The 17,258-nt window shown below is 42.8% G+C and overlaps 1 protein-coding gene across 1 annotated transcript in view; it reads right to left on the reverse strand.

The window, feature by feature from the left end:
• The window catches only part of HDAC10 (histone deacetylase 10), a 74,026-nt gene that overhangs the window by 13,673 nt on the left and 43,095 nt on the right, over positions 1 to 17,258 (reverse strand). The window contains exons 14-16 of the mRNA XM_082255988.1: positions 10,175 to 10,409; positions 6,070 to 6,160; positions 3,262 to 3,347 (exon numbers count right to left, since the gene is read on the reverse strand). Of these exons, the coding sequence (XP_082112114.1) occupies positions 3,262 to 3,347; positions 6,070 to 6,160; positions 10,175 to 10,409 (412 nt within the window). The remainder of the gene's footprint in view (positions 1 to 3,261; positions 3,348 to 6,069; positions 6,161 to 10,174; positions 10,410 to 17,258) is intronic.

Below are 17,258 nucleotides of genomic sequence, written 5' to 3' on the forward strand. Positions count from 1 at the left end.
CAGATATTCTCTGGTCCTTAATCTTTCAGTATGTGCACATGAAATAGTTATCATGTCCTAATGGAATACAGGAAAGTAGCCAGCTTTTATAATGCTCCTGAACCTTTATTTACAGTTCCTTTTCATACACCTTGCTGAAAACAGGTCTGCATTTTTTGCTTCATTTTTTTTTTATATAGTTTTAATCCCTTTTTCCTTTGCATTGCGACTAGTAAAGTTCTGCCTGTGCATTAAAAATGTATTATTCAAAAGCTACAATGTTGTCTGCAGATAGTGAAAACACTTGCTGTAAAACACTGTGTATACACATACACTGCTCACAAAAATAAAGGAACACTTTTTATTCAGAGTACAGAATTAAGTCAATTAAACTCCTGGGATATTGATCTTAATAAAATTAACAACAGGTGCCCTGGATGGGCAACAATTAGGCAACCCCCAAAACAGGAATGATTTTACAGGTAGAGGCCACAGACATTTTTTTTCCTACTCACCTTTTCTGACTGTTTTTTACTAGTTTTGTATTTGGCTCGGGTCAGTGTCACGACTGGTAGCATGAGGCGATACCTACATCCTATAGAGGTTGCACAGGCTGTCTAGCTCCTCCAGGATAGCACATTATTATGTGCCATTGCCAGAAGGTTTGCTGTGTCTCCCAGCACAGTCTCAAGAGCATGGAGGAGATTCCAGGAGACAGGAAGTTACTCTAGGAGAGCTGGATCGGGCCGTAGAAGGTCCTTAACCAGCAAGACCGGTATCTACTCCTTTGTGCAAGGAGGAACAGGATGAGCGCTGTCAGAATCCTACAAAATTACTTCCAGAAGGCCACTTGTGTGAATGTCTCTGACCAAACAACCAGAAACAGACTTCATGAGGGTGGCCTAAGGGCCCAACGTCCCCTAGTAGGCCCTGTGCTCACTGCCCAGCACCGTGGAGCTTGATTGGCGTTCGCCATTTAACTCCAGAATTGACATGTCTGCCACTGGTGCCCTTTGCTTTTACAGATGAGAGCAGGTTCACCCTGAGCACATGTGACAGATATAAAAAAAAGAGTCTGGAGAAGCTGTGGAGAATGTTATGCTGCCTGTAACATCGTTCAGCATGGTTTGGTGGTGGGTCAGTGATGGTCTGGGGAGGCATATCCATGGAGGGACACACAGACCTCTACCGGCTAGACAATGGCACCCTGACTGCCATTAGGTATCGGGATGAAATCCTTGGACCCATTGTCAAACCCTACACTGGTGCAGTGGGTCCTGGGTTCCTCCTGGTGCACGACAATGCCCCGCCTCATGTGGCGAATTGATACTATTGACTGACCCCCCCACGTTCGCCGGACCTAAATCCAATAGAACACCTCTGGGACATTATGTTTTGGTCCATCTGACGCCGCCAGGTTGCACTTTAGTCTGTTCAGGAGCACAGTGATGCCTTGGTCCAGATCTGGAAGGAAACACCCCCGGACACCATTCATCATCTCATTAGGAGCATGTTCGGATGTTGTCAGGCATGCATCAAGCACATGGGGGCCATACAAACTACTGAGTACCATTTTGAGTTGCTGCAATGAAATTTCAGCCAAATGGATTAGCCTGCTGCATCATTTTTTCACTTTGACTTTCGGGAAGTCTTTGAGTTCAGCCCTCTGTAGGTTGATTATTTTCATCAAACAATGTGGCATCCTTTCATTCCTAATACATTACCCAGTCCATATCAGTATAGATATCCAGCATGATATTTTTCTCTATTGAGATCCGATGTGTTTTCAAAGTTATATTTTAATTTTTTTGAGCAGTGTAGTAAGCACTCGCACTTACTCTTCCTATAGATGTGTTTCCAAAGAAACAATAAATGAGGTGGGAGCTACTTAGAGAGGAAACCATCTTCACACAACAGTCTGATCAACCCTGTGCCATAGTCATGACTATTCTACAGTAGGTTTTAACACGAGGGGTGATGCCTGTGGTGATTACATTGAAATGGGAACTGGTCCAATTGCGATCCATGTATGGACAGAAAGAATGTACAGAAGTTGATCTATTGATCGACTTCTGTACAACCGCCCTTTAGGATTTTCCCCACGCAATCAGTGCCATCGGCTATAGCAGTGTATTCTGACAGTGGGAGAAGTCTTCCCACTGTCAGAATACAATAGCTCAGCGGGAAGGACTTTCCCATCCACCTCGAGTCTGTGGACGATCGAGTATTTTTCATTCAACCCACTGGTAAACTGAAAAAAAAAAAAAAAAAATCAACTATGAGCTGCCTTAGTGTTGCTATATTGTTACTTATGGCTACTCATTGTTTATTAGTTTCACAAGTTCATTAAGACCTGTCATGTCAAACTGTTTTTTGTCCCACATGAAATTTTCTTCTGTGCAGTCCATGGAGTTCAGTATTATCTTGTTTGCTGCTGAAATTCCTAGCATGCTGCCTTCCTAAAATTCCATTTATATATGTATATTATATACCAGTTTTGACATATTCCCCTCACATATCTCAGTAAAGTAGAATTAAAGGCAATTTTGGAGAGAGGCGAGGGCTTAGAACACTTGTAAGGTTACTGTGCCCCCCTTAGAGAGATTCACCCTCTCTATGCATCCTGTTTACTGTTAATTCAGAAAGTGAAAGCAAATCCGAAATTTCGGGTTGTCCCCAAAACAGTAATAGAGGGGAAATCTTCCAATGGGGACACAGGTTCTGGTGATCCTGGTGACAACCAGAGATTCCCCTATTTTGGAGTCTCCCTCGCCTAGTTGTAACCTGTTCCCTTTATTAACAGAGCAACAGCAGTGATGTACAGTAACTATATCAACTAAGGTGAAACTTGCTTTTATTGGCCACATTAAGACGATTGCTATATGGACAACCATTTGCTATGGTACAGTTTACCTAATTGTTACTTTTGGGCCCATTCTGCCTTTTTAAAATAGGACTAAACTTGACTCAAGTCTGGTAGTTCAAACTCTGCATTCATGAGAATATTTATATGTTTTTTTTACATCAACGTGAACTACCTGGCCACTCACTAAATTGAAAAAGGATTCTGCACATTTCAACATAATGCATATTAATGAAAATAAACCCACCATTCTAATCTGCTCCTAAACTTACCAGATATTCTCTGGTAACAGAAAATCAACTTGCTGAAACCATACTTCTTTGAGCACCATGAAGCACTCTGCAAGGCAGCACATGTATAAATACACACTAATCTAGAAAGTAGACTGCAACTTTTTTAAGACATTCAAAATAACCTACCGTTCCAAGCTCAAGCATGAAACATGCTGCAATGCAACTTGAGTTGAGAGAGAGGAGTTTGAGGATAATGCAATACAATTCTTTATCTAGCAGAAAAAACAAAATAACTGATGAGCGCTGGCATACATTTTATATAAACTGGTAGACTTTAAATCATGTGTAAAAATGATATATAGAAGTCAGTGCATTTCTTGATAGTAACACAGTCTAATGTGCAATCAAAACTCATCACAGGTTGACTGAGCTTTCTAATTCCCGTGCAATGAAAGGAGGAAGGTAGTATAGCAGAAGCTAAAGAGAAAGTGGAAATAGCAGAAATGGGCAAAAGGTAGAAGCAGGAAAGATATGGGTTTATGCATACATAATTATGGTTTTTGAAAAAGAAGTTACTAAACACAAGAATAATAATGAAATAATGGTTAGGCAAATAGGAGTTGCATTTGTCTGGAATGCTATGTGCCCCTGTGCAGCTGTATGTACAGCAAAGGGAGAAGCAGAGAACTCCCCCATCTTTTCTGTGGCATAAAAGTGTATTTCCATTTTTGCAGTCAAATTTGGGAAATCCACACTATGTGTTGGTTATATGTTCCCATTCACACAGCATACCTAAAACATTTTTTTATATTTCTTACTCTTCTAGTGTTTTTTTTTTTTTTTGGAGTAGGATTACTCACAGGATTGCAAGCTATCCTGAATAGTTTCTGGGTGATAAAGTGGGGACAGAGTCATTTTCACCTCCTTAACTTAAAAAGCAGAGACCGATCTTCGGGATCTTAAACCTTTTGTTAGAACACAGTGTTCAAATCTAGTTTACAACTGATAAAGAGAAGAGCCAGCACATCACAAAGTTAATCATGGTAAACCTATACTTCACAGCTCCCTCCCTAACATTATTTATGGTGTAGCTAGTTTAAGCAAGTAAAAAGCACTTAAAAATATAAGCAGCATTTTTTAATATGAAAGGTAACATGTAACAAATATAAAGTAGCTGTTACCCCAATTTGGTTGCAAAAGTGGAAATGCACCTTAGGCCAATGTGCGTTTAGGAGTGAGCTGCATTAGCACACAAATTCCTGCAAGTAAAGCCCACATGTGAAGGTCCACGCTGTGTTCAGGACGGAACCCCTGTAGGGCAAATCCTGACAGCCAGGCCGCTAGCGCTTTCATAAAGTTTCTTTAGGCTTGGATCAACCTGAAGAATAATGCCACAAACAGTAAGTGATGATACCTTAATGCAAAGGGTAGTAAGAAATGATGCAGAGGGAAAGATGTGGCCATGAAGAAGTGGACATCTGAGATGCCTACTGAGACCATATGTTCTTAATGTTGGAGAAGTCACAACTGAATAAACACAACAGAATTGGGATCTTCTGAAGGTATTGTGCGCTTTAAGTATGGGAAACTGACCCATCCTGCTTGGGTACTGTAAACCCTATATACCCCAGATACCTACATCACTTGTTATCCCTCTACACCCCTGATACCTTTACTACTATGACCACCCAAGATACCCCGAATATTGCTACCTTGTATACACCCCAGATACAACGTCAGCACTGTTTCTTTTATACATCCTAAAGGATCTAATGGCCTTGCTTACTTCTAACCCTAGTACAGATACAGTGCAAGTGAAATTTTGGCTATGTGTCCCCCTCCAGAACTGTGATGACCACTGTTCCCTGGATACCCCTCTGTACCAATGTCATCCAGGCAGAAGGCAGTGTGGAAGATCAAACAGAAGTGAATGATAGCCAAAACCCTCCAGCAGGAGCAGAGATCCCCCAGACCCCCATTCAAGGGCATCTCCTACCCAGAGGTTCCAATAGCCAGGAAACTGTGTTTTCCCAGCTGCTGGGAAAATGTAAGTGGGGTGGGGTCTGCACTGGCCAGGATGCTGGCCTAATATGAGCAAACAAGGCAGAAGGAGGGGGTGGACTAAGCAGCATGCAGGGACCGTGCACAGAATGAGAAGATGGAAATCATTTTGTAAAGAGAGCGCAGAGGAGTCTGGACACAATACTGACAGGGCCTTGATCCCGGGACATGCTGTGGGACAGAGATGTTGCGGGATAGCGGTCTGGAAAGTAGAACTGTTGGTAACTATGGGATTATAAAATATGTACATAAACACACCAGACTGAAAGTACAACTAAAGACTACTGTATGTCAGTCTAAACAAGTCCCAAATTCAGTTCCGAGGTGTTGTATAATCCTCAAAGTATACAAACACTTTTTACCTTTCCTGACTGAACCAATTTTTTTTTCGTGTGCCCCACATGCCCTTCTATTGGTTGAACTGGATGGACTTGTGCCTTTTTTTAACCAGACTAACTATGTAACATGCTTCCCTGCCAGATATTGCAGCTTACAGCATGTGGGTAGTGGGGGGTTTAGCATCAAATACAGTGCGGACAGCCCAGAAAGCAGTGGGCAGAACCAAGTGTGGCCATATGCCGAACCAGCAGGGACAATGCTGATCGCCACACACCCCTACAACATTTTTTTCACCCCACTGTAATGCAAGCAGGCTCAGCCTACATGAGAGCTTCAAATCTGCTCTGAATTCAGCAGCAGAGCAGCATCATTGTTACACTATCATAGAAAGCTGCATTAGGTGGACTTCACAGTCATATCTGTGGGACCTTGCAGGAAGAAGAAGACCAAGAAAAAATTTAACTACAGATGCACATATAGTTACCTGCTGCAGCACACATTTTTTTTTGAAGGCTATAGTTCCATTTTAAATCATTTAAACATGCACAATAACTTAATAAAAAAATCTAATAGCAGAATGTATTTGAAACATACCTGTCTGTTTGCAATTTTATCAATAGCAGCTAATGTCTTGGCCACAGATTCCAGCAGGCTTTCATTGCTCAAATTCTCTTGGCTAAAAAAACTGAAAATAGAAAAGGAAGGAAATTTTACTGGAACAGATAACTGTGCCATTAGCTCTACAAGCTCTGCAATTTTAGGTAAATAGTCTTTAAGGGGTCTAGAATGTCATAGTTCAGCATACTCACTGTTGCAATGACTGTCAGGGATTTAAAGGGAAGTATGGCTAAAGGTCTTTTGGCTGTACTTCTCTTAGAAGCACAGGAGTGTATTTACAATGTCACGAGCCGCTCCAGTCTCTGGATGTATCCTGACAATAATGTCGGGATCCATTCAGATGCCTGATCACCGCTGAGAACCTGAGTCAGGGGCTTCTGCCCCCTCCACAGCCCAGTGCTCCAGTGAGCACTGGAGGTGCAGAGCACAGAGCAGTGACTGTCAGCCAATGCTCTGTGCTCAGAGCAGACCTGAGAACTGAGCAATCAGTGGTCATTTGGCCACTCAGTTCTTGGGCTTTAAGCCGGTGGGGGACAGCTGCAGCATCACAACGCTTCATTCATATGTGTTTTTTTTTTTCAGTTTTCTGCACTTCTCCTTGTCCTGATCATCAGTGCAGCCCCAACAGTGCTGCCAATCAGTGCTCACCATTGATGCCTGTCAGTGCCGTCTATCAGTGCCAATCATTGCCACCTAACAGTATCCATAAGTGCTGCATTTCAGTGCCGCCTATCAGTGCAGCATATTAATGTTGCCTCGTCAGTACAGCCTATCAGTGCCCATCAGTGCAGCCTCATCAGCGCACATCAGTAAAATTAGAAAAATTACTTATTACAGAAACTAAGAAAAACATTTGTTTTTTCTCAAAATTTTCCTTCTTTTTTTTAGTTTGTTTAGCAAAAAATAAAAAATACAGTGGTGATTCAATACCACCAAGAGAAAGCTGTATCTGTCTCTGATAATCATTTCATTTGGGTACAGCATTGCATAACTGCGCAACTGTCAAAGTGCAACAGCACTGAAAGCTGAAATATGGCCTGGGCAGGAAGAGGGTAAAAGGGCCCTGTTGGCACGTAATTAAGTAGGAAATACAGTGTATTTTCAATAAAAACACATTTTGAGCTATTATTGTATTGGTGTCATTCTTCCATTATGTGCTTTGCTATTACAAGGTTTCCATGATAGCATTTCATGCACAGATTTGTTTCCTTCTAGACTTCCACTTCAGCAGCTTACACACAGAACAGTCTCCTTCTAGATTTTATCCTCTAGCAGCTATCTGTAAATCCCCACACGCCACACTGAAATAAGAATTTTTTTTTTTTTAATTTGTGATGGGATTAGAAATGGAAATTCTCTGTGCTGCTTTGTACATAAACAGTTCTCTATTTTGCAAATATTTTAGCTAATGATGGCAACTAATTTTAACTTAAATAAAAAATAAATAAAATATTTTTTATACATCGAAAAATGTAAAAAAACGTAATTCTGGATACCACATTACAGACAGCGGGTGTTTATTCAGAATGATCTACGCAGAAGATATCTTTTTACATCAGATACACATGAATGCTATATATCTCACAAGTGTGTTCAGGAATAAATCAAGGCAGTGACTGATCTCTGGACTTATAAAGGAAAATCATGCTGCGAGAGAAAATGTACAACCCAGCTTATGTACTTTTTTTCTTCATAGTAGTGGTCCTCAAAATTCTACATGCGGGCTCATTCACAGCTGATACATGGTCATTAATTCTTTTGCATTTTCAGGCTAATGCCCAGTACACACGATCCGAAAATCGGACAACGTTTTTGTTTGGTTGCTAGGAACTCTCAATTATATTCGCAAACGGGAGAGGTTACTTACGATACAAATTTTCTTGGACGATGATTCAAAAGCTTCCGGTATGCGTAAGCACGCTGTAGCATGTGAGGGGAAATGATGTCTACTGCTCACCATTTTTTTCGGACGAACAAAATACTGATAATACGATTATCGTACGATGTGTTATAATACGATCAAAATTTTTATGCTTGCACGACCGGATAATATTGTGCAAACTGTCGTGATCGCCTCTCGTAAGCTGTGTACTAACGATCAGATTATTGTCCAATCTTTTCACAAGCGTTATTTTTCGTCCGATTTTCGGATCGTGTGTACGGGCCATTAGGCAAAATGCACTGACATGAGAAAATCCACTGCTATCTCTGCAGACCATTCATATTAGCACATGTTCAGGTACATTGTAAAAGATGCTGTATTTGGGTTGTGCTGGCCTGCATTTATTTATTCAAGTCATCTGAGGGTAACACCCATGAACACACGGCTACACGGATCCAAAGCATATAATGCATTTTTAAGCACAACTGATGTGAAAAGGCCTTCAACTGTTGTATCATCCTCCACACCACAGACACAGAATGATGAACATTTAATATCTGTCAGATTTGTGGCGTCAGTTATCCTCTGTATTGGGGCAGTCCAATTGAACTAGACACCAATGATGTCCCTTAGGGCTAGTTTACACTAGTGTTGCTCTTTAAAGTCTGATTTGGAAGGATTTTCTTTCACTTCTAGTCTCAGACTTAATAGTAAACAGGCAAATTGAGAGGATGGCAGGGGCAGACACCAATAAAAAACATTCCTTCCACTAACCCTAACCCCAACGATGAGGCATTATTCCCACCACTGACAGTGCTAATTGGCCCTGTGCTGATCACATGCACCCTCCCCCCCAAAACAAAAAAAAAAAAAAAACCTCTCTAGCAATACACACCAAACTGAGCATGTGCAGAGTGACTCCAAGAAGGTACTATCAGCAGATGGATTGGGGAGAGTAAAAGAAATGTCCCACAGTGAGTATAACAAGAATGCTTTACTTCATATACAGACTGATTTTACTGTTATGGGTTTGATAACACTTTACACTTTAATTGAATAAGTTGAAGTTTGAAGCGGATTGGCTACTATGCAGAGCTGCACTAGATTCTGCACTAGATTCTGCACTCTCCAGTTTGAGTAAATCAACCCTATTGTATTCTTGAGTCCCGCTGTCAGAATACACTGACTGAAAGACATTTTTCAGCACAACCCTCTTAAAGAAGTTAATCAAACGATTGATTTTGGTCAGGCCACACCCTGATCAAAATTCAGCCAGCTGAGCAGGGAATTTCAATTAATCTATGGCCAGCTACTAAGTCCACAGGATGACAACACTGCTGTGCTATTTCCTTGCAGAATGAACAACGTTGCTACCCTGGTAAAGGAAGTTGAAAAATAATAATGGATCTGCTAGCAGAATTAACAGGTTATAAAACTGAGTTATGGGGTGACTCCGAAAAATAAAAACCTGTTGAATGCTATTTACAGACTGAATCATATATATCCTTTTTCATTATGCCTATAGTTCCACTTTAAGCAATAATATCATACATAGAGACACTAGTGCATGAAATCTTCATATATATTATGGTCTGAAATATGCACACTACAGTGATTGCATACTAGTAACGTGGGTTAATCCTAAATAATCTAAACTATACTATAAAGAAAGGCCAATGGGAATTCATGTGAATACTTTTTAAATCATAAACAGGCAAAAAATTTGGGGGAGCATACCCATGTATTTCCAAAGCTGCTGCAGCTATGAACCAAAAGACATGTATATTAAAAAAGAATAGCGCGGTCTGACCAGACTATCGAGGTTGAGCAGCCCTCCCCACCCCCCACACACACCTGTACTCAATCAGTGTCCACCATCAAGTGGATATAGGAGGAGTCCCCTGTAGTGCATTTGCACATCTCTCCCAGCAAGGAGTATTATCTCCAAGGGTTAGAAAGGCTGGATTCATCTCTTTTTCATGGATAGTGTAGGACCCACTGATAATGGGGTACTTTGACGCAGTAGTGGGCTTGAGCACGATATGGCCATATGGTGGGACCAAACCCCCATTTTTATTTATGGACTCTCTTCAGATTTGGTAGTAATTTCTTTTGCATTTGCGCGCTATTCTTTTTTAATATACATGACTTTTTAAATCATATTGGGTACATTCTAAATAAATATCTTAAAATACATACCTTATTGCAGCCTTTACTTGCTCACTGGGCGCTGTGCTCTCTTCCACCTGCACATTAGTGGCCAGTCTAGAAATGTCTGCTCTGGGAGATAGTATGCAGGTTGTGGACTGAGGCACAGCACACAGGATTTTCTTCATATGGCTTTCAAGAAATTCATCAATGTTGGAAGCATCTGTATGTTGGGGACTGGCTGTAGACAGTTCCTTAGTACTTGGCTCCTGTATCAATCTAGTTTCTGTCGTAATGGAATATAATACATACAAATAAAAACATGCATTATCAAGTCATACAAGATATTTCTTAACTGATCTGAAAGCATAAGATTTTCTTATATTGCTAGATATTTGGATGCATTAGTAAATAATTACATATTTAACAGCAGTGAAATTAGAGATCTGCAAAACCCTAAATATAATTTGGATATCTGCTTATTTCAATCCACCATGCTAATGAAACCAAATATTTGTGACAGTTGGGATCCACCCTAGCTTTTTAGCATCATAGAAATTAGACTTGGATATGCCCCTGTCCCTCAGAACTTGGGTTCAACAGCCATTAAGAAACAGTAACCGAGAAATAGGTTGGTAACTTCAGTCCTTGTGACAAAAGATCCTGCGCCAGGTCTGCCAGAGCTTTTACCAGGTGTGAATACCATAACCACCTGGGCTAGTCTGCAGCAATGTAGAAAGATGTTTTAGACATAGATGAGTTGGTACTGATCTCGTGGATCCCTGTACCTGGGAGACAAACCAGTTTAGTTTTTTGTTCAAACTAGAGGCCAGGAGCTACATATCCGGTGTCCTTAACCACAGGATCTAGGACACAGATCCTGGAACACCTCCACGCACAGGGACCACTTACCCAGTTACAGGCCTACCAGCTAGGGAAGTCTACCTGACTGCCAACTGTTTACTTCTAAAATTTACAGGAAAGAGGAGATTAGAACATGAAGTTCTGCACAGGACAAAATCCATTATGAATAGGGTTGAGCGGACACCTAGATGTCCGTGTTCGACGGGTTCGGCCGAACTTTAAAAAAAAGTCCGGGTCCGTGTCCCGGACTTTTACCGAACTTTTCCCGGACACCGAACCCCATTGAAGTCAATGGGGACCCGAACTTTAAGGCACTAAAATGGCTCTAAAACACCAAAGGAAAGGGCTAGAGTGCTGCAAATGGCAGCAAAACGTAATTAAGAGCATGGCAAGTGCTCTGCAAACAAATGTGGATAGGGAAATAACTTAAAACAACAAAAAAAAACAGAAAAATAAAACAATGTTCTTCTTCATCTCTGAAGGACGAGGCCCATATGGAGTAGGAGGGAGGTTGAGGTGGTGGTGGATGTGGCGGTGACATAGGCGTGCGCACAGGGTGTGCTGGGTGTGCCTGGGCACACCCTAATCACCTAGGGCACATAGCATTGCCAGTGAGGAGATGGGAAAGATCTCCCTGGGACCTGCTCTGCTCTATTTCTCCTTGCCTACAGGTACATGGCCCCGATACATTACTCTCCCTGCTGGCAAACACATGCATGTGTATTTCAACTTTGGGGTGCACACCTTAATGCAATAGGCTGCGCACACCTATGGGCGGTGTAGGTGGAAGCGGCGGTGGAGGAGGAGAGGACGAGGTAGCCAACACTGCTTCTTTTCAAAAATTTTAAATGAGGGTACACCCCAAAAGAGTGAGAAAGAGCAAAAATGGAACAATGGGTGGGTAAGGTCGGTATCCATTGCTATTCTGCATAAGGTACGGAAAAGTCCCGTGGGATCCATGCCTGGTTCATTTTAATGAACGTGAGCTTGTCCACATTGTCTCTGGACAGGCGGCTGCGCTTGTCTGTTATAACGCCCCCAGCCGTGCTAAATACCCGTTCAGATAATACACTGGCTGCAGGGCACGCCAGCACCTCCAAGGCGTAAAGGGCAAGCTCAGGCCATGTGCCCAATTTGGAGACCCAGAAGTTGAAGGGGGCAGACCCGTCATTCACTACATGTAGGCGTGTGCACACATACTGCTCCACCATGTTGGTAAAATGCTGCCTCCTGCTAAGACGTTCCATCTGAGCTGCTGGTGCTGCTGTTTGTTGTGGCGTGCTGACAAAGCTTTTCCACATTTCGGCCATGCTAACCCTGCCTTCTGAGGTGCTGGCGGTGCCCTGGTTGCGTTGGCGACCTCCTCTTCCTCCTCCTCTGCCTTGTGCTTCCACTGTGGCCCCGCTGTCAGATGGGAATGCCAGCAGCATGGCGTCTACCAGCGTGCGCTTGTACTCGCGCATCTTGCGATCGCGCTCCAGTGAGTGAATTAAGGACGGTACGTTGTCCTTGTAACGGGGATCCAGCAGCGTGGCCACCCAGTAATCAGCACAAGTTAGAATGTGGGCAACTCGGCGGTCGTTGTGGAGACACTGCAGCATGTAATCGCTCATGTGTGCCAGGCTGCCCAGAGGCAACGAAAGGCTGTCCTCTGTGGGAGGTGTATCGTCCGTGTCCTCTGTATCCCCCCAGCCACGCACCAGTGATGGCCATGAGCTGGCCTGGGTGCCACCCTGCTGTGAACATGGTTCCATCTCCTCCTCCAGCTCCTCCTCCTCCTCATCCTCCTCATCCTCATCCTCCAGAACTGTGCCCCTGCTGGACAATTGCGTCCCTGGCGTTTGCGTGTGCAGGAACCCACCCTCGGAGCCCCTTGCGAATGACTGCCCTGAAAGCCTTGGAAATGTTACCTCTTCATCCTCCTCCTCCTCCTCATCCTGTGCCACATCCTCTTCCATCATCGCCCGAATTGTTTTTTCAAGGAGGCATAGAAGTGGGATAGTTAAGCTGAGAACGGCGTCATTGCCACTGGCCATGTTGGTGGAGTACTCAAAACAGCGCAACAAGGCACACAGGTCTCGCATGGAGGCCCAGTTAAATTAAATAGCGGAATAGAAAATATGATCCAAAAAAAGTGTATGTATATCACACGTACACAACCACACTGGGCCCCAATTACTATTGTTTGTACCCCTAAAAGGCTAGATGAGGAGTAGGGGGGAGTATGGAACAGGCAGCACCCTCAAACCTTCAGAAGTATGAGATGAACCCCAACAACTTGGAAAGGTGGATCTCTCTCACACGTACCAACACAGACTATCCCCCAATTTAACTGATCCCCAAAGGTTTTTGATTAAATAGCGGAATAGAAAATATGATCCAAAAAAAGTGTATGTATATCACACGTACACAACCACACTAGGCCCCAATTACTATTGTTTGTACCCCTAAAAGGCTAGATGAGGAGTAGGGGGGGTATGGAACAGGCAGCACCCTCAAACCTTCAGAAGTATGAGATGAACCCCAACAACTTGGAAAGGTGGATCTCTCTCACACGTACCAACACAGACTATCCCCCAATTTAACTGATCCCCAAAGGTTTTTGATTAAATAGCGGAATAGAAAATATGATCCAAAAAAAGTGTATGTATATCACACGTACACAACCACACTAGGCCCCAATTACTATTGTTTGTACCCCTAAAAGGCTAGGAGTAGGGGGAGTATGGAACAGGCAGCACCCTCAAACCTTCAGAAGTATGAGATGAACCCCAACAACTTGGAAAGGTGGATCTCTCTCACACGTACCAACACAGACTATCCCCCAATTTAACTGATCCCCAAAGGTTTTTGATTAAATAGCGGAATAGAAAATATGATCCAAAAAAAGTGTATGTATATCACACGTACACAACCACACTAGGCCCCAATTACTATTGTTTGTACCCCTAAAAGGCTAGATGAGGAGTAGGGGGGGTATGGAACAGGCAGCACCCTCAAATCTTCAGAAGTATGAGATGAACCCCAAAAACTTGGAAAGGTGGATCTCTCTCACACGTACCAACACAGACTATCCCCCAATTTAACTGATCCCCAAAGGTTTTTGATTAAATAGCGGAATAGAAAATATGATCCAAAAAAAGTGTATGTATGTCACACGTACACAACCACACTAGGCCCCAATTACTATTGTTTGTACCCCTAAAAGGCTAGATGAGGAGTAGGGGGGGTATGGAACAGGCAGCACCCTCAAACCTTCAGAAGTATGAGATGAACCCCAACAACTTGGAAAGGTGGATCTCTCTCACACGTACCAACACAGACTATCCCCCAATTTAACTGATCCCCAAAGGTTTTTGATTAAATAGCGGAATAGAAAATATGATCCAAAAAAAGTGTATGTATATCACACGTACACAACCACACTAGGCCCCAATTACTATTGTTTGTACCCCTAAAAGGCTAGGAGTAGGGGGAGTATGGAACAGGCAGCACCCTCAAACCTTCAGAAGTATGAGATGAACCCCAACAACTTGGAAAGGTGGATCTCTCTCACACGTACCAACACAGACTATCCCCCAATTTAACTGATCCCCAAAGGTTTTTGATTAAATAGCGGAATAGAAAATATGATCCAAAAAAAGTGTATGTATATCACACGTACACAACCACACTAGGCCCCAATTACTATTGTTTGTACCCCTAAAAGGCTAGATGAGGAGTAGGGGGAGTATGGAACAGGCAGCACCCTCAAACCTTCAGAAGTATGAGATGAACCCCAACAACTTGGAAAGGTGGATCTCTCTCACACGTACCAACACAGACTATCCCCCAATTTAACTGATCCCCAAAGGTTTTTGATTAAATAGCGGAATAGAAAATATGATCCAAAAAAAGTGTATGTATATCACACGTACACAACCACACTAGGCCCCAATTACTATTGTTTGTACCCCTAAAAGGCTAGATGAGGAGTAGGGGGGGTATGGAACAGGCAGCACCCTCAAACCTTCAGAAGTATGAGATGAACCCCAACAACTTGGAAAGGTGGATCTCTCTCACACGTACCAACACAGACTATCCCCCAATTTAACTGATCCCCAAAGGTTTTTGATTAAATAGCGGAATAGAAAATATGATCCAAAAAAAGTGTATGTATATCACACGTACACAACCACACTAGGCCCCAATTACTATTGTTTGTACCCCTAAAAGGCTAGATGAGGAGTAGGGGGGGTATGGAACAGGCAGCACCCTCAAACCTTCAGAATTATGAGATGAACCCCAACAACTTGGAAAGGTGGATCTCTCTCACACGTACCAACACAGACTATCCCCCAATTTAACTGATCCCCAAAGGTTTTTGATTAAATAGCGGAATAGAAAATATGATCCAAAAAAAGTGTATGTATATCACACGTACACAACCACACTAGGCCCCAATTACTATTGTTTGTACCCCTAAAAGGCTAGATGAGGAGTAGGGGGGGTATGGAACAGGCAGCACCCTCAAACCTTCAGAAGTATGAGATGAACCCCAACAACTTGGAAAGGTGGATCTCTCTCACACGTACCAACACAGACTATCCCCCAATTTAACTGATCCCCAAAGGTTTTTGATTAAATAGCGGAATAGAAAATATGATCCAAAAAAAGTGTATGTATATCACACGTACACAACCACACTAGGCCCCAATTACTATTGTTTGTACCCCTAAAAGGCTAGATGAGGAGTAGGGGGAGTATGGAACAGGCAGCACCCTCAAACCTTCAGAAGTATGAGATGAACCCCAACAACTTGGAAAGGTGGATCTCTCTCACACGTACCAACACAGACTATCCCCCAATTTAACTGATCCCCAAAGGTTTTTGATTAAATAGCGGAATAGAAAATATGATCCAAAAAAAGTGTATGTATATCACACGTACACAACCACACTGGGCCCCAATTACTATTGTTTGTACCCCTAAAAGGCTAGATGAGGAGTAGGGGGAGTATGGAACAGGCAGCACCCTCAAATCTTCAGAAGTATGAGATTGTGTTCACTGTACCCCACAAAGATTGAGTTCACTGCACCCCACAATGATTGTGTTCACTGCACCCCACAAAGATTGTGTTCACTGCACCTCACAAAGATTGTGTTCACTGTACCCCCCAAAGATTGTGTTCACTGCACCCCACAAAGATTCTGTTCACTGTACCCCACAAAGATTGTGTTCACTGCACCCTAAAAGGATGTTGTTCACTGCACCCCACAAAGATTGTGTTCACTGCACCCTAAAAGGATGTTGTTCACTGCACCCCAAAAAGATTGTGTTCACTGTACCCCCCCAAAGATTGTGTTCACTGCACCCCACAAAGATTGTGTTCACTGCACCCCAAAAAGATTGTGTTCACTGCACCCCAAAAAGATTGTGTTCACTGTACCCCCCAAAGATTGTGTTCACTGCACCCCACAAAGATTCTGTTCACTGTACCCCACAAAGATTGTGTTCACTGCACCCCAAAAAGATTGTGTTCACTGCACCCCAAAAAGGATGTTGTTCACTGCACCCCAAAAAGGATGTTGTTCACTCCACCCCAAAAAGATTGTGTTCACTGCACCCCACAAAGATTGTGTTCACTGCACCCCAAAAAGATTGTGTTCACTGCACCCCAAAAATGATTTTGTTCACTGCACCCCAAAAAGGATTTTGTTCACTGCACCCCAAAAAGGATGTTGTTCACTCCACCCCAAAAAGATTGTGTTCACTGCACCCCAAAAAGATTGTGTTCACTGCACCCCACAAAGGATTTTGTTCACTGCACCCCAAAAAGATTGTGTTCACTGCACCCCAAAAAGGATGTTGTTCACTGCACCCCAAAAAGGATTTTGTTCACTGCACCCCAAAAAGATTGTGTTCACTGCACCCCACAAAGGATTTTGTTCACTGCACCCCACAAAGATTGTGTTCACTGCACACCAAAAAGGATTGTGTTCACTGCACCCCAAAAAGATTTTGTTCACTGCACCCCAAAAAGATTGTGTTCACTGCAGCCCAAAAAGATTGTGTTCACTGCAGCCCAAAAAGATTGTGTTCACTGCAGCCCAAAAAGATTGTGTTCACTGCAGCCCAAAAAGATTGTGTTCACTGCAGCCCAAAAAGATTGTGTTCACTGCAGCTCACACACAGAAAAATGGATGTGGATCACTGACACCTGCCTATCTCCAATCCCACACCACACAGCAATATCGATTGTAGTTTGTAGAACACAGTTTCCCTAAAATTC

The sequence above is a fragment of the Pelophylax lessonae genome (genome assembly GCF_965119305.1).
Source record: "Pelophylax lessonae genome assembly, chromosome: 4".
NCBI classification, from domain to species: domain Eukaryota; kingdom Metazoa; phylum Chordata; class Amphibia; order Anura; family Ranidae; genus Pelophylax; species Pelophylax lessonae.